Genomic DNA, 26071 nt, shown 5'->3' on the forward strand with positions numbered 1-26071 from the left:
ATCACAACCAGCATGTGTGATCCGATTGACTGAATCGTTTGAATCAACCGGTTCACAAGAGTGACTCGTTCAGGAGACGGATGGGACGTCACTAGGCTGAGAATGCTGGGATAGTAATGGCGCCCCTCTTCACACATTGTTGACGTTTGCCGCTATGCTATTATATTGAATATTTTTATATTATATAACACATTGCATACGTTTTATCACACGGTGTAGAACAGGTTTGAGGAACTTAAATGACTGTATTCTGAAAAATATCGTTTGAAAGGTAAACCGGTTTTCTCTCTCTTATAAATGAATAGTGCCACAGTAACGTTAATGCTATTAACATGAACAAATATATCAAGAAGATCATGGTGTAAATCACTGAGCCCTTTAACCTTCAGCTACATCCCTCTCTGTTTCTCATGTGATAGTTTTTATATAACGGCAGCGGCCGTTATCTGATCAGATTGCTTTATTAAGATTATCAGTTCATTTAATGTTTTTAACCATACGTTACACAAATTTACCTTTGCAAACAAAATACTATAGTTAAAAGGTATTTGTAATATTGAATGACCAAAACTGAGGTATACATATCTATGGCTAATACCTCCATGACTAATGCTAGGCTAGCTGCAGTAATACATTGTATAAATTATGTGTACTTATACTATGTAGTGATATTGTCACAGTATCAGAAATCGGCTTTTTTGTGGCAAAACTTGCCTCTTAAATTGCTTACGGGCATTTTAGACCAATTTAAATGACAAGCTAACACAAGTTCACTTCTCATAAATCACGGCATCATGTTTTATCAGCATTTGTTTTAGATCGTAAAGACTGTGTGTTTTTGGCCTGAATTAGTAACTTCTGGCGATCCATCAGCGGAGCGCTGTGATGGAGGATGATTGGTCCCTGCATCGGCTGGAGGGCAGTGACCCTGGGGTCCAGGTCGGGGGGCTGATAGTGAAGAAGAGGAGCGCTTCATCAGAGCCGCATGTGTTCAGAGCTCCTGCTCCACGTGCCTCGCTCCTGGGCCTCGATCTGCTGGCCGCACAGAAACGCAAGGAGCGCGAGGGCAAGGAGAGGCTTGAGGATCAACCCAAGAGATCCAAGGTGTCGTCCTACAAGGACTGGGAGGAGGGGAAGAGTGATTCGGGCTCTGATGATGAAGATCAAGAAGAGGGCGATGGCACAAATAAAAAAAAGGAAAGGTGGGTTGAGCTTCAAGAAAATAATTTGTTACAATGACATCACTGTGTTTTTTTTATAAGAACAGTGGGCCTTATTGACTAAGTGTATATAGACATTTTTTTTTTCTGGCATGAAATCTGCATGCAAAAAATCATGATTCATCAGTGACTTTCATAATAACATTTATTTTAATATCTGAAAAATGTAGGAACAACAAATGCACAAATATGCTCAGGGTCTCCTTGTAATTACATGAATTTTATATAGTTAATCAATCTTAAATATATTTTTTTAATATACAGTGGAAGAAAAGCAGTGTGTTATGTCTCCATCCTTGAGTGTCCTCTGTATAGCAACTCCTTGTAATTACATGAATTTTAATTATGTATATAATACATAATATTATGTAATTAAATTTTAGCTTAATTATCCAGAATATCCCTAATGCCTTCCATCTTATCAAGGACATATATATATATATATATATATATATATGCATTGCTAAGGACTTCATTTAGACAACTTTTAAAGGCGATTTTCCCTATTTAGATGTTTTTTTTTTCCCTCAGATTCCAGATTTCCAAATAGTTGTATCTCAAACAAATATAATCCTGCCATAACAAACAATACTCCAATGGAAAGCTTATTTATTCAGCTTTCAGATGATGTATAAATCTTAATTTTCAAACCTTTATGACTTGGTTTTGTGGTCCGAGGTCTCATATACAGTTAAATCTAAACTTTAACTAAAACAAAATAAACTAAAGCCTTATAAAACATGTAGGTGTATTAAAAACAACTAACAAAATTTAATAAAAGTGACAAAACACGACTATAAACTTTAACAACAAAGGAAACAAAAAATATAAAAACAATCTAATTCGATATAAAACAAAAATATGTAATAGCATATCAGTGATGCTAAATTATGTATATAATACATAATATTATGTAATAAAATTTTAGCTAAATTATCCAGAATATCCCTAATGCCTTCTATCTTATCAAGGACACGCATGAAAGAAAGACAGAAAGAAATGCAATGCAGTCATGAGTGTGTTACATGCTTTTACAGGAAGTACCGTGTCACTGGATCAGAGACGCCGTCAAACCCAGGAGGGGTTAGTGAGGAGTTCAAGCAGAAGCATCAGCAGAGGGAGAAGGACAGACGTGAGCATGGGGTTTATGCGTCCTCCAAAGAAGACAAGAGCAGAGACAAAGACGGGTCCAGAGACAGGGACAGGGACCGCTACCATGACAGAGACAGAAGAAGAGACCGAGGTAGATCAGGTGCTCTGGGTCTGAGAGATCCCACCTCACCGTGGCAGGCTCTGATCTTGCGTTTGTGTCTTTGTGCAGATGACCGTGAAAGCAGCCGCGGCCGTGGCTCCAGCAGCAGTCGCTCCGAGCGCGGTGATGGCAGCGTGAGAAGTGAACGCTCCCAGAGGGACGGCTCGTCCGAGCGCATGAGCCGCGGTACTCGCCGCGATGAGCCCGAATCACCGCGCAACAAACCCAAAGGTACATTTCTGAACAAATATAGGAACAATTGAGAGAGCACACCAGCACAACGCACTTATTTAGAATTGCATTAAAAAGTTATATTTCACCCTAACATGATTATAATTATATTGAAGTATGTTGTATTAATTGTATTATGTAATCTATATATAAATTAAATAATGCAATTTAATTTAATCTTAAACACGTTTTATCATATACAGTGAAAGAGTGATAAAAGCTGCTTTATAATAATAATAATAATAATAATAATGATACAGTAGATATTTAATCATTGCTATATTGGCCATATTAATGTATAATCACAAATGTCTGACCAAATTCTGCAACTCTCCAAACCAGCACAACACACCTGTTTTTAATGTTTTAATCAAAAAAACTTTTTTTCTTCCCCTATAGAATTTTTTCCTCTCAATTTTGCAGCCCTTATCCTAGCTATAATGAATAAACTTAAACCTAAAATCTGATTGGTGTTTCATAAGCTGCAGTACTGTTCCAGGACCAATACGAGTTTGGGTAAATGATGGCTCAAGTGTGTTTCATGTGTCCACACAGATCTGCCCACTCCGTCCCGCTCCAGCTGGGATGAGGATGACAGTGGATATTCGGGCTCACGCCACTCTCACTGGGAGAGTCCGTCTCCTGCCCCGTCCCACTGCTCCGAGCGCAGCCAACGCTCAGTCCGTGACAGTGAGAGGAGAGACAGGTGTGAAACACTGCAGCAGAGTCTCACTGATTAACACTGAAGGTTATTTGTGCTGTCAGGAGGAATAGTAGTAGATGGTACATTGTCACTTGTTTTCCAGGTCAAGTAAACCTCAGTATCCAGCAGAAACTCCTCTGCCAACGCCATCATACAAGTACAATGAGTGGGCCAATGACAGGAAGCACCTTGGCTCCACCCCACGCCTGTCTCGAGGAAAAAGTAAAGACACCACTTACAAGTTCTTTTGATGGAGAAGTGATTTTTTTTTTTGTGTGTGTGTGTTCTACTTAAATTTTTGCATTAACTGTTTTTAACTGTTTATTACTACTGTTTTTTTTTTTGTTTTGTATATACTGATTGATTTATTGAACATTTTAAAGTAAGTTACTTCCCAAAGTCTAGATTTATTGTTTTTTTATTGTCTATTTATTAGCTTTTTATTATTAATAATATATATATATATATATATATATATATAGAATTCGTAATACTCTTAAATAACAAGAATGTATTAAGCCAATGATTAACGAACATGATTAATTTGAAAATGCACATGTAACATGTATGCACTACCGTTCAAATATTTGGGGTTGGTAATTTTTTTTTTTATATATATTTTTTTATTTTTAAAGAAACTGAAACCTTTTATTCAGCAAAGGTGCAATTAATTGATAAATTCTATATTGAATGACAATATATTTTTCGTTAACTTTCTATTCATGAAAGGAAAAATCACTTCCACACACCAGGCTGAATATATTCAACTAATAAGAAGGAATGTTTATTAAGCAACAAATCAGCATATTGGAATGAATTCTTAACTTTAGAATGATTTTCTGAATGATTTCATAATTTCTGAGTAATGATGCTAAAAATTCAGCTTTGCCATCACAGAAACATTTTGAAACAGAAAACTGTAAATATTTCATTAAATTAACACAGCCTTGGTGAAAAGACTCTTCTTTCAGAAACACAAATCTTGCTGAATCATTTTGAACAGTAGTGTACAACATCTGTAGTGTTATATTGATATGGACTCTTGTTTTGTAGCTGATAAAAAGGAGGACAGAGAGGACGGCATCCTATTTAATGATGAAGAAGAGAAGGAACGGTGGGAGGAAGATCAGCGGGTGAGTGCTTTTCATTTTCCTCTGTTTATGTTCTTAGGATTCCTAATAAATTGATCCTGATCTTAATGTGTGTGACTCATAAGCGCATATTATGTCAAAGAAAAAAACTACTTTTAGTTGTCTGCTTTGTATTCTGTATAAAGTTGGATTTATATTATATATATATTCCAAGGCATGCCAATAATTGAATTGAATTTAATAATATCCAAATTTGTCCACATATATACATAACACATACATATACAGAGTCAAACCAAAAACGATTCAGACACCAGATATAAATATATATGTTATTTCGGCGAGTACTCACTGTGTTCTGTCCAAACAGCAAGCTGATCGAGACTGGTACATGATGGATGAAGGTTACGATGAGTTCCACAACCCCTTGACATCCAGTTCAGAGGAATATGTGAAGAAGAGGGAGCAGATCCTACAGAAGCAGACCCAGAAACGCATCTCAGCGCAGAAACGGCAAATCAACGAGGTACATGTGCACATCTTCACCCATCTGTGTCTTAAAGACCTCAACACGTGTCACGCTTACTCACATGTGTGTTTCTCGTCAGGATAACGAGCGCTGGGAGACCAACCGCATGCTCACCAGTGGAGTGGTCCAGCGTTTGGAGGTGGATGAGGACTTTGAAGAAGACAATGCAACCAGAGTGCATCTGCTTGTCCATAACCTCGTGCCACCCTTCCTGGACGGGAGGATAGTCTTCACGAAGCAGGTACAGACGTCTCCGAGCATGAATGTGCTTATTTGGGAGTCACCAAACATTCCTAATTGATGATTTTACATTTGTCCTGTGATTCCAGCCTGAGCCGGTCATTCCAGTGAAAGATGCGACCTCTGACATGGCCATCATCTCCCGCAAGGGCAGTCAGCTGGTCCGGCGTCACCGAGAGCAGAAAGAAAGAAAGAAGGTGCACAGCTGGTTTTCATGTTTCATTTACACTTCTCTTGCTCTAAACTGTTGTGTAACTGTTGTTGCGTTTGGTTCTTTAACCTGACAGGCACAACACAAACACTGGGAGCTCGCTGGCACCAAACTGGGAGACATCATGGGAATCAAGAAAACCGAGGAGGATGCATCAGATGGAAAAGCCGTCGGAGAAGATGGAAAAGTGGATTACAGGTTAAATAATGTCACTTATACATATGATTTTCTGATTCCATCTATTTTAAAATATTTCACAAATAGATTTGACTACTGTAATTATAATAGAATGATGCATGGCAAACTGTCATCAAAACTGTTCAAAAGTTTGGTGAAAGAACTTATTTCATTTATTTCTCAAGCATGCATTCAATTTATCAGAAGTGACAGGAAAGACATTTATAATGTTGCAAAACATTTCTGCTTCGAAAAATGCTGTTCCTTTGAACTCTCTATTCTTTAAAGAATCCAGAAAATGTAATGTATCATGATTTCCACAAACATATTAAGCAGCACAAGTGTTTTTAGTATTGAGAATAAGAAGAAATGTTTCTTGAGCAGCAAATCGGCATATTTGAGTGATTTCTGAAGGATCATGTGACACTGAAGACTATGAATGAAGAGTAATGATACTGAAAATCCAGCTGCGCATCACAGGAATATTTCACAATATCACAGTTTTTACAGATCAGATAACGTTTTTTTGGCTTATGCTTTTAAAGACTTCTTTCAAGTCTTTTTAAATGGTAGTGTAGCTATATTTTATGTATTTGGTGTCAAGCGTGTAGTTTTCCCAGCTCTGCTTAGCACATTTAAGCATGTTTAAATGAAGCTCTTTCCCCCAAAATCAGAACATAATTTAAAAAAACAACAACATCTGTAGATTCTTTATGGGCCTCTTTCTTATCTTTCGTGTTTTCAGAGCGGAGCAGAAGTTTGCTGACCACATGAAGGAGAAGAATCAAGCGAGCAGTGAGTTTGCTAAGAAGAAGACCCTGTTAGAGCAGAGGCAGTATCTGCCCATCTTTGCTGTTCGCCAGCAGCTGCTCAACATCATCAGGTCCTGATGACACTTACATGTGCTTCATTAAATACAAACTCTGCCACTTTATTCGTGAGCTCATGTGTCTTCTCACCTGGTATGCTGATGTTCTTTGTGTTTTCTCTTGCAGGGATAACAATATTGTGATCGTGGTGGGGGAAACGGGCAGTGGTAAGACCACTCAGCTCACACAGTATCTTCATGAGGACGGTTACACCAGCTATGGCATGGTAGGCTGCACACAGCCCCGCAGAGTGGCAGCTATGAGCGTGGCCAAGAGAGTCAGCGAAGAAATGAACAGCAACCTGGGAGAAGAGGTTGGTGCCTAACATCTTATGTGCCTGGACCTCATTTCTGGACATTTTTTGACAAATATATTAATATTATGGAGAAATACTTTGAAATGATTTGATTTGACTTGGATTTGAAATGACTTGCATGTTATTTTACCCATGGGGGTTGGGGGGCTTTACTTTCATTAACTAAAACTAAACTAAAAAACTTAAATGTTAATCTGTTATTTGAAATAAAATAAATGTTTACTGAAAGAATAAAATATACTTTTCATTTGTTTAGGTTGAAGTACTAAATATACTATATATAAATATATGTTAGAATGATTTCTGAATAATAATTTGACACTGAAAACTGGAATATTGGTGTCACAGGAATAAATAACATTTCAAAATATATTACAAATAGAAAATTATTTTAAACTCTAATAATATTTCATAATATAACTGTTTTTGCTGTGATTTTTTTTATTCCGATAAATACAGCCTTGTTTCTTGTATCCCTAGAATGATATCTGAAGGGTCATGTGACACTGAAGTCTAGATAGTGTTGCCATGGCTTAAATAAATTACATTTTAAAATATGTAAAAAAATATAAAACCGCTATTTCAATTTGAACTATACTTCACTATATATCAGTTTTTACTTTATTATTAACAAATAAATGCAGTCTCTGTGAGATGAAAAAGTGAAAAAAAGATCTCATAATCATTCCGAATGTTTGACCAGTACTAGTGTATGTTATTGTAAAACTGTATAGTTATAATAACAGCATTTTATGTTTTTTTCTTTAATGTTTACACCAGGTTGGATATGCCATCCGTTTTGAAGACTGTACATCAGAGAAGACTGTAATAAAATACATGACGGATGGGATTCTTCTGAGGGAGTCTCTGCGGGAGTCAGATTTGGACCACTATAGCGCGGTAATCATGGACGAGGCCCATGAGCGCTCGCTCAACACTGACGTGCTCTTCGGCCTGCTCCGAGAGGTGAACCATCACTATCCATCTCTCTGTCCTCCTCAGCCACTTTCACATCAGTCCATATTAAAACCCTTTCCCTGTAGTCCATTTTGATTGGTTTTAATTGACTAATTTGATCGCTGCTTACATGGATAGTTGAAAAGTACAGTTGAATTCAGATTTTGATACTGATGAGTCATCTTCTGCCGCCTTTCTATTTATCAACCTGTTTTCGATTACTTAGGTGGTGGCTAGACGCTCGGACTTGAAGCTCATTGTCACATCTGCCACCATGGACTCGGACAAATTTGCAGGATTCTTCGGCAATGTTCCTATTTTCCACATTCCCGGCAGGACGTTCCCGGTGGATATCTTGTTCAGCAAGGTGGGGTGTTAATAGCGTCTTTAGTTAAAGCTGACGCTGGTTGGGGAGCTGTGCTGACGCTGAGTGTTGGTGTGATTCAGGTTCCTCAGGAGGACTATGTGGAGGCGGCTGTGAAACAGGCTTTACAGATTCATCTCAGCGGGATGGTGGGTGACATCCTCATCTTCATGCCTGGTCAGGAGGACATCGAGGTGAGGAGATTCTTTAGTCATGCAAATGATGTGGTATGAATGCAATTGCAATTTGTGCACAATATATATAAAAATAAATATATATATATGAGTACTGTGCAAAAGTCTTAGGCCACTAGTATTTTCAACAACAAAAGTCAGTTATTTCTATGTTTTGCTGTAGGGTGTCAGTAAGAAATATCAATTTACATTTCCAAACTTTATTTTTCCCATTAATTGTAATAGTCCAGTGAGATTGTTGTTTGCACAAGGAGTCTGACAACAGCCAGTTCTCCACACAGAGATCTGATCTCACCATCTTCAATCTGTCTGGAATAACATGAAGAAACAGAACAAACTGAGACTGGATTATTACAATTAATGGCAATTAAATATATATATATATATATATATATATATATATATATATATATATATATGTATACAGATAGATAGATAGATATAAAGGTTAGTTAGAAATAAAGTTCTTGATATAGCTTGCATTGTCTAATGAGGCAGTGTATAACACAAATGATGTTTGTGCTGCAGGTGACGTCAGATCAGATTGTGGAGCGATTGGAGGATCTGGATAACGCTCCGGCTCTGGCAGTGCTGCCCATCTACTCCCAGCTGCCCTCGGACCTGCAGGCCAAGATCTTCCAGAAGGTAAACCTCTCTTACTGTTGGATACTCTTAAGATCCTGATCATGAGACCAAATGCATTAGAGTTTTGTGAACTGAACTTGTGTGTTTATTGTCAGGCTCCTGATGGAGTGAGGAAGTGTATCGTTGCTACAAACATCGCTGAGACGTCTCTGACTGTGGACGGCATCATGTTTGTGGTGGATGCTGGTTACTGCAAGCTGAAGGTAAAACCGTGTGAAACTGCTTTCTTTAGTAGGAGAATGGCATATCTGCTACTAACAGAATTCTTATTTTGTGTTGTTTAGGTGTTCAATCCCCGTATTGGCATGGATGCGCTGCAGGTTTACCCCATCAGTCAAGCCAATGCAAACCAGCGAGCCGGCAGAGCAGGAAGAACAGGCCCGGGACAGTGTTACAGGTCAGATCAGGAAAGACCCCTGGTGTTTCTTCAGCAGAGGGGCACACATCGTTTTCAGTGTATGACAGTGGCAAAGTTTAGAGTGGGTCTAAGGCAGACTTGGAGTGATGCTGTGCTAAAAAAGCTTCAGAGAGCTGAGAATCAAAAATCTCAATTGAGAATCAAGTGTCCCGCTTCCAAGCAATCAGCCTCTCTCTCATTTTTCATGATTTCATCGTGATTTTATTATTTTATGTAACTTTTTAGGGATGACCAGAATCAAATTTGATTTATCAAAAATATAATTCTTTTGAAAGTTGTTACTAATGATCCAGTTAAACTGATTCGCAAAGCAAATGCTTAATTGTTTGTAACAAATTAGAAGTTAGTGTCACTGTCAACTTTTTTGATATTTTGAGTTATATTTTATTTAGAGCTGAAACAACGAATCGATTTAATCGATAAAAATCGATTATTAAAATAGTTGTCAACTAATTTAGTCATCGATTCATTGCTAAATAACTTTTATTTGCCGTAAGCGGCTCATTTCGTGCATATTTCAAATCTGCGGTGACCAAAGTGTGGCAGTAATGAGCCACCGGAGGTTTTACTCAGCCAGTACAGCAGGAGAAGTAGCGAATAGCCAATAGCTGGCCTCGTTTTATGTCACGTGCTTCCCGAACGGCGTCTCTGCAGCATTTAGCGGGATGTGGGAGACTGGGAGTACTTTACTTTGAGCCTTCAAAAAAGAAGAGTAACCTGTAAACTCTGCACTACTGAACTGTTTAAGGGGACGTTCACATATCGCGTCTTTTGCGCGCTCAAGTTCGTTATTTCCAACACCGCACCGCATCGAGTTAAAAACATCTCAACTTTTCAGAATGCTGCAAGCGCATCGCGGGTCATGTGACAAGAACTAACCAATCAGCTTCATCCTTTCCCGTAACAACGTTAAAAGCTCAGTCAAGATGAAAGGAACAGCTGATTATAGTTGTATATGGATTTCCATTTTGAAATAAATTTAGTAGCAGAGCTACTGCAAGGGATTTTTTGAGCTGCAAATCCATTTATCCTTTGCTGAAATTTCCGCGTCTTCAAGGAGAGAGCACGTCATGGTTGCTTAGCAAAGGCAGACGCCTCAGGGGCGCTTCTGCCCGAGCGCTTTGGAAAGGAGGCGAAAGCGGCGCGCCTAGCGTTTTCCACGCGTTTTTAGGCACGATATGTGAACGGCCCCTAAGACTTTTATTTGTGCAGATTCTCCAGTACAATGTTGTTTGCAAATGTTTAGTCGTAAAAGCTGATAACATTGCTTTTTAACAGTTAACATTTAAAGCTTTACAAACATGTTCTGTGATCAGTTTGTCGTTTACCAGTTCAAAATTCAGTCGTGCAGCCTAATTATGACTGAATGAGAGAGGTAAATGTTTAAAGATATTTGAAATGCACTTTTTTCTAAGTATTCACTGCTCTTTTTCACACAGCAGGTTTTTTGTGTGTGACTGTCCAATTTTTTTTTCTGGACAACCTTCTGATGGATTTTACTTTAAATTGTGAGTTCCATTCAGGTTTCATGCCACTTGCACTTTATTCGAAGGATTGTTTACAATTTCACAGCAAAAGCTATAAAGCTGTTTCCCAGTAAATAATAAAATACAATGCACTGCAATTTTATTCTGTTTTATCCTTATTCTTCGTGAAAATATGTTCTGAAAGATTCCTTAATAAGCTTTGTTCGGGATGTTAAACTACTTTAGGAGCTCTAAGGACTGCCATGGTGAAAACCTTATTTTAAATCTCCTTGTGAAATTTGCTAGAGTATGGGTCAGTGTTCTGATTGCAGAAGAGTTCGACAAAGGATTACTAACACAATAAAACAACTCCAGGTATATTTTTGATTAGGATATGACAGTGCAAAATGGTTAAAATCTCTTAAAAATCTATGCTGAAGGATAAAGACCATTTATTAATAATTTACTTGGGGAAAAAATGGAAAAAACTAAAATATAAGTACATAAACCGATTAATCGATTAATCGTAAAAATAATCGACAGATTAATCGATTATCAAAATAATCGTTAGTTGCAGCCCTAATTTTATTATTATCATTTCTGTTTCATTTGAATTTTATTTAGTTTTTGTTATTTTTATTATAGATTGTACATGTCTATATAGTTTTTATTTCATTATATATTTTACTATATGTTTTGTTAATTTATTTATATATAGTCATATATAGTTAATTTATTTCTAAAATTGTATACTTTTATTGTTACATTTTATGAATTTTATTTTTATGTTTTTCATTTTAGTACTTCAGGTAAAAATAAATGAAAATTAGTAATGAAGGATAATATGTAATTTTTTTTAAATCTATAATTTTAGTCATTTTATTTATTTGAATTTACATTTTTTTTAATGAGGAAATTAGTAGTGGAAGTAAAGACAAATCTTTTTTTTTTCACATTGTGACCTGCATCCAAAGTATGAAAGATTAACAGAAAAGAAATGTAGAGCGGTGCTTGGTTCTGTCCAGTTAGATCAAAGTGAAACATGATCTCACACAGGAAATAAATGACTGGAGAAGTCCTGCATACGTCACCAGACATTTTCACAGCAGAATCCAGTTACGATAATTGGATGAAAAACTCTGAGGTCCAAAAAACGAGAAAGTAAAACGCATGCATGGATATACTTTTATTTGATGATGATTTTATGGTGAAACTTGAGTGATGAAACAGTAAGTCATTTTTCTGGGATCCGGTACTTTGGAATGAATCATCCAAATGAAGCGAATCGCTCCGGTGTCTCTGTAGTGTAAATACAGACTGCAGGCAGATGAAGAGCATTTCATCAGTGCTTGTTTCTACACCTCTATCAGTGAGGCAGGGCGACTGCAGGAGGGGGACAGGACGGTAATCTTGAGAGGATTCCATGCAGTTTAATTCTTGTTTACTCCTCTGAGAATGTGAAACAAATGCTGTGGGCTTTTTAAATGTGACCTTTTCCAAATCTGCACAGTCCTGAAGATGCGCTGTCTCGCTGTTGTGCGGTCACACAAAGGAAACTCATGCAGGGGGATTGTTTAGCCTCCCTGTGAGTGTCTCTGGCTGCTCGTGAAAGTGTGAGGCACTTGACGGATTAGTTACATATATCCTTCACCAAACATCTGTGCATCAGGAATCAATTCTGTTCAGCCAGACGCTTTGAAACTAATGTGTGACATACGTGTTAAATCTGCACCTGAACACTCCGGCTGTGATTGTGGCATCTTCACGAGAGCCAGTAGGACTGAGCTTCCCAGAGTTCCTTCTTCACGCCATCTTCTGAGGAATTATCCATTTAGTTGAATAGCTGCCAAAATCTGCTGTTCTCTCAGAGGCGTCTCTAGGGAGCGGCGAGGAGAGCGGTGATATTTTAAGATGCTCAGGGGTATTTTGGGAACGGCTCTTTGTTATGGGCTTCCCTCTGGATCTTTTAAGGCCATCCTTAAAAATATTCTTGTTTGCCGTAACCCGACCGACCCTGTCAATTTAGGACCGACTCAATATATATATATATTTTTTTGCTTTTAGTCCGACCGACTTGCCGGTTGTACGGTTGTGCATTAAGCAAATGTACATATATTTTAGTTAAGTATTGTAAATATATAAATTGCCTAGGCCTACATGCAAACGAAGACTATGTTCTTTCTTTAAAAAACCTGTGACGTCATCTGTGTTTACACGGATGTCACACTGTGGCCTGTGCGTTCGCTTCGTCTCATATTCTCATTCACTGTCAGAGTCAACGGTTCGCGCTTGGTAATGATGGCTGCGGCTGCAGTAAACTAAGGCCTAGTCCACACGGACACGGGTATTTTTATAACCGGAGTTTTTCCTCCTGCGTTAAAAAAAAAAATCCCGTCCACATGAAAACGCAAAAACATGCTATCAAGCGCTGTCAAGAGCATGCCACACCAGCAGGCGGCGATATAACCCAAATCGTAAAGTCACCTTGGCCAATCAGAAGCAGTCAGCGGCGCACAATCTGACGTCAAACACAGCGGATAACGGCGCACACTCTGACGTCGCAAGGCAAAAACCCCGGTTATACTGTCCACATGACATCACTGCAACTGGCGTTTCTGAAAATGCTCACCCTGGCCGTAGTTTTCAAAAATTGTTTCGGCTTCGGTGCCCTGAAACTGCGTTTTCGTGTGGACGAAAGGCCGAACCGCGTAAAAAAAGTCACGATTATAAAAATACCCGTGTCCGTGTGGACAGGGCCTAAATGTTCTCGGTCACTGTTCAAAGTCATACGGGTTCGGGCACCATAATACATCTAAAAAATGCATTAAAACAGCTCGACACCACTTTAACTGCACAAAGTTCTGGAAAAACTGTGCCCAGATCTTTTCCCATCCCTTCTCCCGTCTAGTCCAAAACTTCGAAAATCTATTGCACGAATCGATTGGACCAACCAACACAAGTTTCGAACACGAAAATAGGAAATAGATTTAAACGGCCCATCTCTCAGAGCGCGTCCAGTTTTTTTTTGGAACACACGTCACACAGCAACTGCGGCTTCGGAGACACACACAACAGCAAATAATACTTCTGCACAGTTTCTCTTTTTACAACAGAAATGTGAATTCTGCCGGTATTCAGACAGTCTCATGCATACAGATACAGATTCGGGCTAGAATCGCCTATGCGATTTGTTGTTGTTGACATTTCTAATTGTAAACACAGCCATGTTGAAGCCTGCAGTAAATGTTTTGCGTTATGGCAGTCCACAATTGTGCACGAAACGTCACGCCAATAAATCATCAGAAATATTGGTCTTTACCAATATATTGAATCTTTACATTCGTCCTGCCTGTTGTCCGTGGATTTACCTATATTTTTCGTGTTGTTTGCTGTATAAAATGCATCTAGACATGCAAAATCTATTTTACAATCGATTCAATGAACTCGTCACTCAAATCAAACAGGATTTTTTTCACAAAAGTGACGACCCAAGAAAGCAAAGTAAACGGTCTCTCATTTGTAGGTTGCATTGACACCTAGCGGTGGATGCAAGTAACACAGTATTACAGTACCTCATTTTTTTTTCTCAACCGAAATTCATGCAATCAACATGTTTTTGACAAGGATTTAAATTTGTTTGTGGTCTATATAGCCTGCATCAAAATGAGGTTTGCAATGATGCGCACGAAGGCACGGGTTGAAGACCCAGTCAGTGACGTCGCGATATGCTAATTTGTTTAAATTTATACCTACGTAATTACCATCACCAAAATTGTACTTTTTTTTTTTTTTTTTACATTGAAACTAGGGATGGGCGTTTTCCACAAATATCACTTTCGAATATTTGAGCTCACAAAAAACGAATATTAGAATATTCGTTTATTTAAATTAAGTTTAATGAGTCAGACGTTATTTTTCACCAACATTTGTTTTCGTCATTTTGAACAAGCTTACAATAAGCTTGAACATTACATATCGTGTTTTGTAGCTGAAAACCTTTAACAATGCGTGCAAACAAACAAAAGTACAGATTAAAAGCAAATAAAAAAAAAAAAGTTAACAAAGAAAAAACGTAAAGCAGCCTGCAGCAATTAGGCTATTGTACAGAATGAAGCTTACAATTAACTTTTAAACTGTCAGCAAATCTTTTTTGCTTTTTTTCTATTGTTTCAAATGTTCTTGTTAAGAAATACGGGCATGTAAACATGATTGGGGGAAAGTCGGCTCCTTAGTCTGTTAACAATAAAGCGGAGAAAACGCGCTCTGACGGCACAGACGTTGACGGGACTCACAAATAACGGTGTGCTAAGCGAATACGTTTTGTGAAGCGCTTCGTGTTTTCGTTTCACCACTGAATGGGATCCTCATCTGGTGGAATACATGGCTCCAGCAAGAACTGTTCCCACTCGTCTCGGCTGGACTCTCTGTAATCATCGCTGGAGAACTGGCTCAGCCTTTTCCGACGAGTGGGCATTGCATCTTCTTCATCGTGGCGACTGCATCCGCACCACTCGCATCAAGGAAAATGTTCTGATAATGTTCAAAAAAGTTTTTTTTTTCTTACTTCTCTCATGTTTTCATCGAGAAACCTGCGATGTTTGTGCCGAGGGTCTAGGGCAGACGCGAGAAGAGGAGTTTTCACTGCATTCTCCAAGTTAGCGGTGTTTATTCGTTGCTTGAGAGATGCCGCAACAATGTTCTTGAATTCGGTCACTTTCTGTGATTCTCCACGGCATATGTGAAGTACTGTAGAAGACCGCAGTTCTTTTAGGCGGCATTCACATATCGCGTCTTTTGCATGCTCAAGTTCGTTATTTCCAATGTAGGCGCGCGGTATGCACGCTCATAATGGAAGCGACGTGGTCGTAATGCGTACGCTGTGCGACACGGTCCCGTTTTTTCCAGGCGCATCCGCACAGCATCGAGTTAAAAACATCTCAACTTTCAGAATGCCACAAGCGCACCGCGGGTCATGTGACAAGAACTAAACATTCAGCTTCATCCTTTCCCGTAACAACGTTGAAAGCTCAGCCAAGATGAAGGAACAGCTGATCATAGCTGTATATGGATTGCCATTTTGAAATGAATTTAGTAGCAGAGCTACTGAAAGCAATTTTTTTTGTGCTGCAAATCCATTTATCCTTTGCTGAAATTTCCGCGTCTTCATGGAGAGAACGCGTCGCCTCAGGAGCGCTTCTGCCCAAGCGCTTTGGAAAGAAGGAGAAAGCGGCGCGCATAGCCTTTTCCACGCCTTATTAGGCGCGATATGTGAATGGCCCCTTAATCATTCATTAATTATTTTTTGCTTGCATACACCTTCAAATATGCCGTGGAGAATCACAGAAAGTGACCAAATTAGGTTTTATTGTGAACTTTTTTTGTTTTTTTGCGAAATTCGAATATCATTTTTATTTATCGAATAATTAGAGCAGAACGAATATTCGAATGTTCGACTATCCGTGCACATCCCTAATTGAAACTTGAAAAAAAAAATATAGACCTACATACCGACCCTTTTTTTTTTTTTCTGTTACTGCAAACCAAAATATTTTTAAGGATGGTCTAATGGGGAGATGTAGGAAACTTTTTCTTTTAATGATGTGCTACATGCATCTGTTTGATTTTTTTTTTTTTTATTCATCAAGTCTTTATTTGGACCTTTTACATCGAATATGCTTATTCTGATTCTTTCCTAGACTCTCACCCACTTCTCTTTATTTTATTCCAATGCTTTCCTATCAAAAGAATAATTTTTCATCAGTGAAGCAACAACATCACAGCCAGTCAGAACTTATTTCATGTGTAATTTGGTTTTCTGCATTGCAATTTTAACCCAAAAATACTAACTCTAAAAGGCCTATCTTTGTTATCTACAGTGTGTGAGCTCCCTAACAAGAACTACCCTGGATTTATCTCCCGCCTCGGCGTCACATTGGGTTTGGACTTGTTAAAACGTCTCTAGCAGATGAACTGACCTCTCTTTCCTTTTGTGTTGGTCCACTTCAGGTTATACACTCAGAGTGCCTACAAGAATGAAATGCTCACCACCACAATCCCAGAGATCCAGCGCACTAACCTGGCCAATGTTGTGCTTCTGCTCAAGTCTCTGGGAGTTCAAGATCTCCTGCTCTTCCACTTCATGGACCCGCCGCCTGAAGACAACATGCTGAACTCCATGTACCAGCTGTGGATCCTGGGAGCGCTTGACAACACAGGTGAGACCAGCAGCTTCAGACACTGCCCTGAGAAAGAGAATCCACATAAACCTTTCGTTGTTACTTCCTGTCCATTTGCCACATTTCATTCAAAGGTACAGTCAAGAGTGAATCTGTTCTTCGGGCTCAAGAAATGATTTTGGGCGTTGTTTAAAGTGAAATAGAATCAAGTCAGCAAGAAAATCAAAATGGTTAATTATTATTTTCTATTGAATATTGGAATATCTATTATGAATAATGTATCTATGCGTGAAATCTTTAATCAAATGAATTAAAGGCATAACAAGTTTCTGTTATTCCCCATTTATCAACCTGTCACATTAGTGTCTGTTTTACATTGACCACTTTCGATGATCCAGTCATTTCCCAATGGCAAAAATAAATCATGTTCAGCCCTATGTTTTTTTTTTTTTGAGTCTTTCACTCATTTATACAACACAGTAGGGCTGCACAATTAATACAATTTCTAATCGATTACAGTTATGGATGCCACAATTACATAATTGCTCAAAGCAATTAATCGTTTAAAGTCAACTTATATCATTTTGCATGCTTAAGATGCATTTTTTTTCTTTCTACATATTATCTTAAGAGTTTTTCCCATTATTTAATTTTAGTTTTAGTATACTATAATACCATTCATATTTTAACTTTTTTATAATTTAAAGAAGAAACCAATCCGATGTATATTTGACATTTTAGGCTTAATACTATAGAAAAGCAGTTAAGAGTGTTTTCAGCTTGTTTATTGTCATGTAAAAATATGGCATGCAGTTGCATCAAACAATGGTATAAACTTAATTCAGTGTAAATTGTGATAATCGTTATTAATAATCGCAATTACAATATCAAGGGAGTAATCGACAATTATAATTTCTGTTGTAATTGTGCAGCCCTACAACAGTTTTAATTTACATTTCATGCTAACTAATGTTTGTTATATGCTTCTCATATAATCTTTGAATTATTGGGTAATTATTGCATTATTTCAGTGTGCATTGTCAGCAACAAAGTTTAATATTGTACTCCGAAAACTTAAAACTTGTGTGTAAGCTAAAATTTAAACCATAAAAAAGTTCATTGTGTTAAATAAATGAACTGAAACCAAATAAAATCTAAAAAAATTTAACTTATTTTATGTCATGTAGTTCTCATTTCAGCATTTCTTATTTTCTTTAAATTAAGTTAAAGTGCTAAAATAACTAAAACTAAAAAAAATGTTTGACAAAAACATTTACACAGATTACTAAACCTTCAGTTAAAATGAAATGCAATAATGTAAATGTACTCAAAATTAAAAAAGAAAATATAAAGACATCTAATCTAAAAATATATATATTAGTATATATATTCTGATATATTCACTAGATTGTTTGGATATTTCAGTGTTTAAAGATAACTGATGGTAGTCATATTATTTTTATTTGGGGGATAAAACTGAGTTCTCTGAGTTACACTCAAGTGTATCTTCTAGTTGAGTAGATTGAAGCTTGTTAAGCGCTGCAGTGAAGTATTAAGGTCTTACTCAAAGTTCAGCTTTAGCAACTGAAGTAAAACCATCTGTGTGACCAGAGAGGGATCTCAATCTCATTTCCTGCGTATCTCTCAGGGTTTGTGGGGATTTGACTATGTGGAGCACTTTTCCCTCTAGCTCTCGTCTCGTGTTAACAGCAGATTATTTCTGATTAAGGTTTACCTGCCCAAATATCTTCTCTGCTTTTCACTAATCTCTGATTTTCACTAAAGCAACATGCTTTTCACTCACTAATCTTCTTAGTCTGTCATGTAATCTTTGAAATCGGAGCTTCTGATTTCACAATCTCAAAGTGGAATCATTTTCCCGCCATCAGCGCTTTTGAGAGAGGAGCTTTCTAATCCCTTTTGACTTTTGGTTTCTTCTCGCTCGTCTCTGTCTCAGGCTCTCTGACGCCCACCGGGCGGCTCATGGTGGAGTTTCCTCTGGATCCAGCTCTGTCTAAAATGTTGATCGTGTCATGTGACATGGGCTGCAGTGCTGACATCCTCATCATCGTCTCCATGTTGTCTGTGCCGTCCATCTTCTACAGACCAAAGGTACCGAGTGTACATTGTTTTCTTCGCACACTCAAAAGCATTAACAGACACTTTACTAGAACATATTGACCTGTAAATGTGGCAACCGTTCAACACTGCCGTTACTCATCTAGGGTCGAGAGGAGGAGAGTGACCAGGTGAGAGAGAAGTTCTCGGTGCCTGAGAGTGATCACCTGACCTACCTCAACGTTTACCTGCAGTGGAAGAACAACAATTACTCCAGCATCTGGTGCAACGATCACTTCATCCACACCAAAGCCATGCGAAAGGTACCTTAACTTAAGTGTAATCAGTCAATGTTTTAGGAGTTTTAGCCAGCGATAATATCCTTGCTTTAGAAAAATATTGAGATATAGGATGTTAATTATGAGCTTAATTCATCCTTCCACAAATTAAGGCCTTAGAAAGGTCTTAGTCAGAGCAGAAGGACTTAAATTCATGAAGTCATGGCATTAATTAATGCAAACATTGTAAAAAAAGAAAATACAATTATATATACAAATATAATTGTATTTTCAATACAATTATAATTTTTTTTAAATCATCCTTAAATTAAGACCCATTTACTTAAGGGTGCAAGATTTTAAGATATGAAATCTTGCTTTCTGAGAAGTGGGCAAAATTAAGTGTGTTTGTTTAAAATGAGAACAAATATCTGTCAGTTGGAAATGAAAACTTGAATTGATTTTTCTAAGCCCATTGGCAGATCTTTGTTTTTTAACCCCTTAATTGTCACCCCCCAACCCCATTCTTAAAAATAAATTGACATGAAAGTGAACTAAACTTAAATTTTTGTAATTTCTGAACACTTTGGAATACAGACCTAAAATGATTGCAAAGAAAATACACTGTACTAATTTTATATTTTGTATATCATAAATATTTTATCATAAGTAATGTTGCAAATTTAAAGTTGATCTGAAATGGTGTTGAGCAAAAATTTTGTTTCTGTTAGATTTTATGTAGGGTGTTATACCACAAAAAGCCATCGGGTGCCATTCAAACTCCATTGATTTTTTCATGCATTTTTCTGTAACATATGTTAAAATTTATCTGCCCATGTCGCTTCTATCAAAAAATAACCACCAAATATAGAATCCTGAGGCTCAGACCTTTCCAAAAATATAAATATATATATTTTTTCAAGATTATAAAAGTTTTGATTGCTTGATAGTAAGACGGTGACAGTTGAGGGGTTAAATCAAGAACTCACTTCATTTTGAAAAACAAGACTTCATATATAATTTTGCTTCTGAAGTAAATGCATATTCATTTAGATATTTGCACTGGAAAACAAGATAACAATACTGAGAAAGAACATAAGGGTTCTTGCAGTTTGATCATAAGCTACAATAAAAGATGTTTACACATTCTAGTGGTTGGAAGCCTTTGAACAAGTTGAAAAAGTAATGGGTATTGGTTGTGCGCCAAATAAGTGTGCTTCCTTTTTTATTTGAGTTTATCCTGAATAAGAGTGTGTGGTGTGTCACAGGTGCGTGAGGTGCGAGCTCAGCTCAAAGACATCATGGTGCAGCAGAAAATGAACCTTGTCTCCTGCGGCTCAGACTGGGATGTGATCAGGAAGTGCATCTGTGCTGCGTACTTCCATCAGGCTGCTAAATTAAAGGTACAAATGCTACTTGGCATTTTTGGCAATGTAATGATGGGTTCAGTTTCATCAAGCAGCATGTGAAGCATCTTCATGACCTGTATTTGTTTGTTTAGGGAATAGGGGAGTATGTGAACGTGAGAACTGGGATGCCCTGCCATCTGCACCCCACCAGTGCTTTGTTCGGGATGGGCTACACCCCCGACTACATCATCTACCACGAGCTGGTCATGACCACCAAGGTACGTCTTCCTCCTCAGCTCTTGAATGTGAAGTGATGTCAGTCAGTATGAATCACGGTTTGCTATAACGGTTAGTTAGTGCACGTGCTCTGACACACACCAGACACTGAGCTACGGTGCTTAAATGGGGGGTGCACGTTTGAATCCAGCTTGCAACATTGTCCATTTTTATGTTGTTTCGATTTTATGATTTTATGTAGCTTCTCCAATGTAGTATTTATAAAAGTTATAAAATACACATTTTAAAAAAGAACATAGTAATAGAAATGATTAGTATTAAAATCATTGCTAAATTATTTAACAGGAAAACTGTTTTCTATGTTTTTAAACCATTCTAGTATGCTGACTTGGTGCTTATTTCTTATTATTATCAGTGTTAAAGTTGGAATCTGTGATGCACTAACATCCGAAACTTTTTAAAAAAGTAATTACTACTTCTATTTGGCAAGGATGCAATAAATTGACAGTAAAGGCAGTAAGTAAAGACATTTATAATGTTACAGAATTGTAACATTTAAACGCTGTTTTTATTAATCAAAGAATCTGAAACCTATCTTGAGCAGCAAATCATCATATTGACATTATTTTTGAAGGATCATATGACACTAAAGACTAAAATTAAGCTTTGCCATCACAGGAATAAATTAGACCTTAATATGAATATCCTAACCTCAAATGCTAGTGAAGAGTGATTTGTTGACACCTATGTGTGTGTGTGTGTGTTTCAGGAGTACATGCAGTGTGTGACGGCTGTGGACGGCGAGTGGCTGGCTGAGCTGGGACCCATGTTCTACAGCATCAAACACGCAGGAAAGAGCAGACAGGTGAGCAGCGTCCTTCCTGAATATCACACCCAACACATACAAATACGCATTTGTCTCACTCACTTTGGGTCCCTCTTTCAGGAGAACCGAAGGAGAGCCAAGGAGGAGATCACCAACATGGAGGAGGAGATGTCTCTTGCACAAGAACAGATCCGTGCAAGGAAAGAGGAGCAGGAGAGGAAGAGCAATCTGGGCAGCGTCAGGTACTTCAACCCTCACTGAGAGAGTTCAGAGCGACTGCTCGCACTCTCATGAAATCAGAATCGTCCTATTTAGACGGAAGCCATCAAATACTAATCTCACAATTTTTGGGAAGGCTATTGTCCCCTTCACAGTTCACACCCGTCTCTTTGCTCTCCTAACATCTCCTTGTCTTCCCCATGATGAGCTTTTCTCACCTCCCGTCTCCACAGGAGAGAAAAAGAAATAATTTCGACTCCTTGGTGACCCCCATTACTGTAGCACTTTAAATCGTGCCACCACGGACGGGGAGGAAAGAGACAGACGCTAATTTTCAGACTAATCCGGGGAAATTAATTTTACACACACCTTTCAGCTCCACAAAAGCGAGAAAAAAGGGCTCTGATGCCTTTATGGGGTTTTAAATAAGCTGATAGGAAGATGCTGGCTGATCTAAGATGAGATCGCAGCTCATCTCACCTGAACTGAATCCTGTGGGACCCACGGGTCACTTAGAGGACATTTGACATTTCTACTGAAGAAAATGCTTTGAAAATCACTGCCATAAAGCGCCAGGAAGTTGTGCTTGGTTGCCAGGGCGTTGATGTGTGGTTGCTAAGGAGTTCTGCTGGTTTTTAGTGATCTGGGTTGAAGAATCTTTCATTTTCCATTTTCATTTTGAGTGTGAGAGCGAGCATTATTATGGATTGTGGACTCTTCTTTTGGCCTTAAAGGGATACTCCACCCCAAACTGAAAATGTTGTCATTAATCACTCACTATCCCTATGTCGTTCCAAACCCGTAGAAGTTCGGAACACATTTTAAGATATTTTGGATGAAAACCGGGAGGCTTGAGACCCACAGTCCCATAGACAGCAAAATAAATAACAGTGTCAAGATCCATTTTATGAAAAGTCATTGTCAGAATACTCCATCTTCCATCAGTGGTTCAGCCGTAACGTTATGAAGCGACGACAACGTTATGTTAGAAGGAAACAAAAATAACTACTTTATTCAATAATTCCTTTGTCAACGGTCTCCTCTGTGTCACTTCATATTACCATGCTGCGTGTGCTCTTCTGTGTCAGCCGTTCCACAAGGATGCGCTGTTTCTATGTGTATTTAGCGTTGATTTAAAAGAAAACAGCGCATCCTTGTGGCGTGGATGACACAGAAGAGCGTAGGCAGTTTGAGTGATGTGGAGAGACACAGTGGAGACTGTTGACAACAGAATTATTGAATAAAGGCATTATTTTAGTTTTCTTTGCTTGCAAAACTGTTCCCGTTGCTTTATATAACCCAGATTGCACATCTGATGGCAGATGGAGTATTCTAACGATGATTTTTCATATCTTTTATGGACCTTGACACGGTTATTTTCTTGGCAGTCTATCGGAGAGTCTCAAGCCTCCAGGTTTTTATCCAAAGTATCTTAAATTGTGTTCCTAAGATGAATGAAGATTTTACGGGTTTGGAACGACATGGGGGTAAGTGATTAATGACAACATTTTCATTTTAGGGTGGAGTATCCCTTTAATTATGGATTTGTTTATTATATGGCTGCATTTTTTTTTTTTTGCTTCACAAGACGTTAATTGGTGGACTGGAGTGGTGTGGATTATTGTGATGTCTCATTCTGACGGCACCCATCCACCGCAGAGCATCCATTGGTGGCGAGCAAGTGACGTAATGCTAAATTTCTCCCAATCTGTGAAGATGAAGAAACAAACTCATCTACATCTAAATGGCGTACGTGTCCATAAATGTTCATGACATTTTGTGTGAACGGTTCCTTTAATACTCATAGCATAGCAACATGCTGAAAACACTCCAAATAATGTCAAAATGGAGAAGCGAGCTTTCGCAACCAATCATAGCACCGTGTTAGAGAGTTCTGCAACTCACATTTTCTTCATAACATGTAAAAGTTAATTGGAATATTCGTTAGGAAAGTTCAGATGTTGGGATGTGTGATCCGAGTCTGTGTTGGAGGAGCAGGAGGGTCATGACCTGACGGATGTAATTGCTGGCGGTGTGAGGAGGGGAGCGCTGTGCACCGCTGTAATTAAAGTTGATAGATCGCCCTGTCAGCCGCATCGGACCCTCGTCCCACAGGTCCCCACAGAGACAAACTGTCCTTTTCTCTCTCCTCCAAGTTCCTGTCATTTAACCTTAGAGCAGATCTCACAACTTCTGATGCGCTGCACATCACACACACTCACACACAACCTTTCTGTTTAAATGAACATCCTGAAATAAACATGTCTTTTCATCATTTCCAAACAGGTCCATAAAGATCTTCACCCCAGGAAGGAGAGAGGAAACGCCCATGACACCGAAACGAACACCGGCCCGATTTGGCTTATAGTGCTTGTACCTACACTCTCAGCCAGATAATATTGCAAATATGATTTTATTTGCCACAGTTGCTTCAGTCAGTGCAATGTTATTAAACCTGCTCATCACAGTGCTTGTCACACGCAGCTTCCAGGTTTGTCCAGAAGTAGGAGCAATTGTATAAGGAGAAAATTCTCTTCCCCTCAGACAAAGTGTTATTTGTGACTCTGGATCAAGACCAAAAAAAGATGCTTAGTACTGCATTCGATTCAAAAACACACATTTGTCCTTATATGTGAACGCACTTGAACTAAAGAAAAAACGTATACTTAGCCCAACGACAGGCTTTTTTTAATGCTTGAATGTGTGTGTAAACCAGAACAGCAGAATTTATTCATGTCCTGCTGTAATATTCACTTTACCATTGAATTATAATTCACATTCTCTCATATTTCGGTTTGTGAAGCGCATTCTATCAGAGTACACAGAGCATCCATGAATATTAACTTCCTGTACTCTGATAGGTTAATCCCCTGTGGATGAAGCTTGTCTTTGTTATTCTGACAAAAACATTGCTAGAATATTTCATCACTCCGCTGGAAACACCGCTGACCAGGCGGCGGTCAAATCCTGCGTCGTCTTTGATGCAATTGGGCTGATGTGCTGTGTATTGACCGATCCACAACATGATCAACCGCTCGCCACCGAGGGCCATTTCTCTTTCTTTCTGATTTCCAGAGCTCTGTTGCTCTGTTTGCATTTTTGGAAACTGAAAAAAAGAGGTCTGTTGAACTTTATTTTTCTCCATCACTGATGTGTACAGTATTTCTGTATATTGTGATTTTTTCTTTCTCTTGTTGTATGATTTAGATGGGCAGAAGTCAAAACATGTTTAGACGTGACGCATTGTTTTCAGAAAGGCTGGAAAACCGGGAATGACTATTTTTGAAAGTGTGTAAAGTTCATTCTGTGTCTCCTTTGTATTTCAATTGTACCGTTTTATATTAGATATTAAAGAAATGAATATAGAAATGCTTTAATTGTTGGTAGTGTTTGGATCACTGTATTTAGTGTGTTAAAAAAAAGCATTAGCAGGGCTGTATACACCAAATTAATTTCTGCTATCCATTGTGTGGTTTTTCTATTGTAAACATTTACTGAATGTTCATCTTTGACCGTTGCCCTTGGGTCTTTTTCAGCGTCTCGTTTTGTTCCCCAAAAAGTAATAAAAAAATAAAAATATTTTTTTCAAACTCACACTTCATTTTGTCATTTGATCCCACATTCCTGGAAATACCACTGAGTTTAAAAAGCGTGCTGTCCAGGTCTGTAAAAATCTTGGAAATTAATAAAATATTATAAGGTGATGGACATTTTTCTAGTTATGTTCAATTAGGAAATGTTTCTTCAGTTAGCACTGACTCTTTGTAATTGCACATTTACAATACTATAATAGTTAACAGCAAATTAATTTGATAATGCATTAAAATGAAAGGTTGTATCTGTTAATAGTAACAGACAGTAAACGGTTGTGTTTATTAACTAATGCTAATAACTATTCATTGTTAATGTCAGTTTCTCTCCAGTGGATCCTCTGCAGTGAATGGGTGCCATCATAATGAGAGTCCAGACAGCTGATAAAAACAACAAGTCACACAACTGCAGTCCATAAATTAAGATCTTGTGACGTAAGAAGCTATTTGCAAGA

The 26071-nt window shown here is 38.1% G+C and overlaps 1 protein-coding gene across 1 annotated transcript; it reads left to right on the top strand.

Annotated features, from left to right (window-relative positions):
* The first annotated feature begins 814 nt into the window (after nucleotides 1-814).
* On the top strand, nucleotides 815-24627 carry LOC132126824 (pre-mRNA-splicing factor ATP-dependent RNA helicase PRP16-like). The gene is made up of 26 exons (XM_059538354.1): nucleotides 815-1202; nucleotides 2258-2463; nucleotides 2542-2703; nucleotides 3259-3409; nucleotides 3510-3628; nucleotides 4460-4539; nucleotides 4868-5023; nucleotides 5106-5267; nucleotides 5356-5463; nucleotides 5554-5675; nucleotides 6400-6537; nucleotides 6650-6836; nucleotides 7620-7805; nucleotides 8023-8163; nucleotides 8244-8354; nucleotides 8883-8999; nucleotides 9095-9202; nucleotides 9284-9396; nucleotides 16890-17098; nucleotides 19017-19171; nucleotides 19285-19440; nucleotides 20664-20798; nucleotides 20897-21022; nucleotides 21751-21846; nucleotides 21928-22049; nucleotides 24313-24627. The coding sequence occupies exons 1-26, from the start codon at nucleotides 886-888 to the stop codon at nucleotides 24392-24394; spliced, it is 3765 nt and encodes a 1254-aa protein (XP_059394337.1). The 5' UTR covers nucleotides 815-885; the 3' UTR covers nucleotides 24395-24627.
* Nucleotides 24628-26071: the final 1444 nt, after the last annotated feature.

Source organism: Carassius carassius, chromosome 3 (genome assembly GCF_963082965.1).
Source record: "Carassius carassius chromosome 3, fCarCar2.1, whole genome shotgun sequence".
NCBI lineage: Eukaryota > Metazoa > Chordata > Actinopteri > Cypriniformes > Cyprinidae > Carassius > Carassius carassius.

Bases quoted from the DNA above. Each gene is read 5' to 3' on its own strand.
- LOC132126824 (XM_059538354.1), top strand. From the start codon at position 886: ATGGAGGATGATTGGTCCCTGCATCGGCTGGAGGGCAGTGACCCTGGG. The intron at 5,024-5,105 runs GTACATGTGCAC...GTTTCTCGTCAG, and splicing joins AGAAACGGCAAATCAACGAG to GATAACGAGCGCTGGGAGAC. The intron at 6,538-6,649 runs GTCCTGATGACA...TTTCTCTTGCAG, and splicing joins CAGCTGCTCAACATCATCAG to GGATAACAATATTGTGATCG.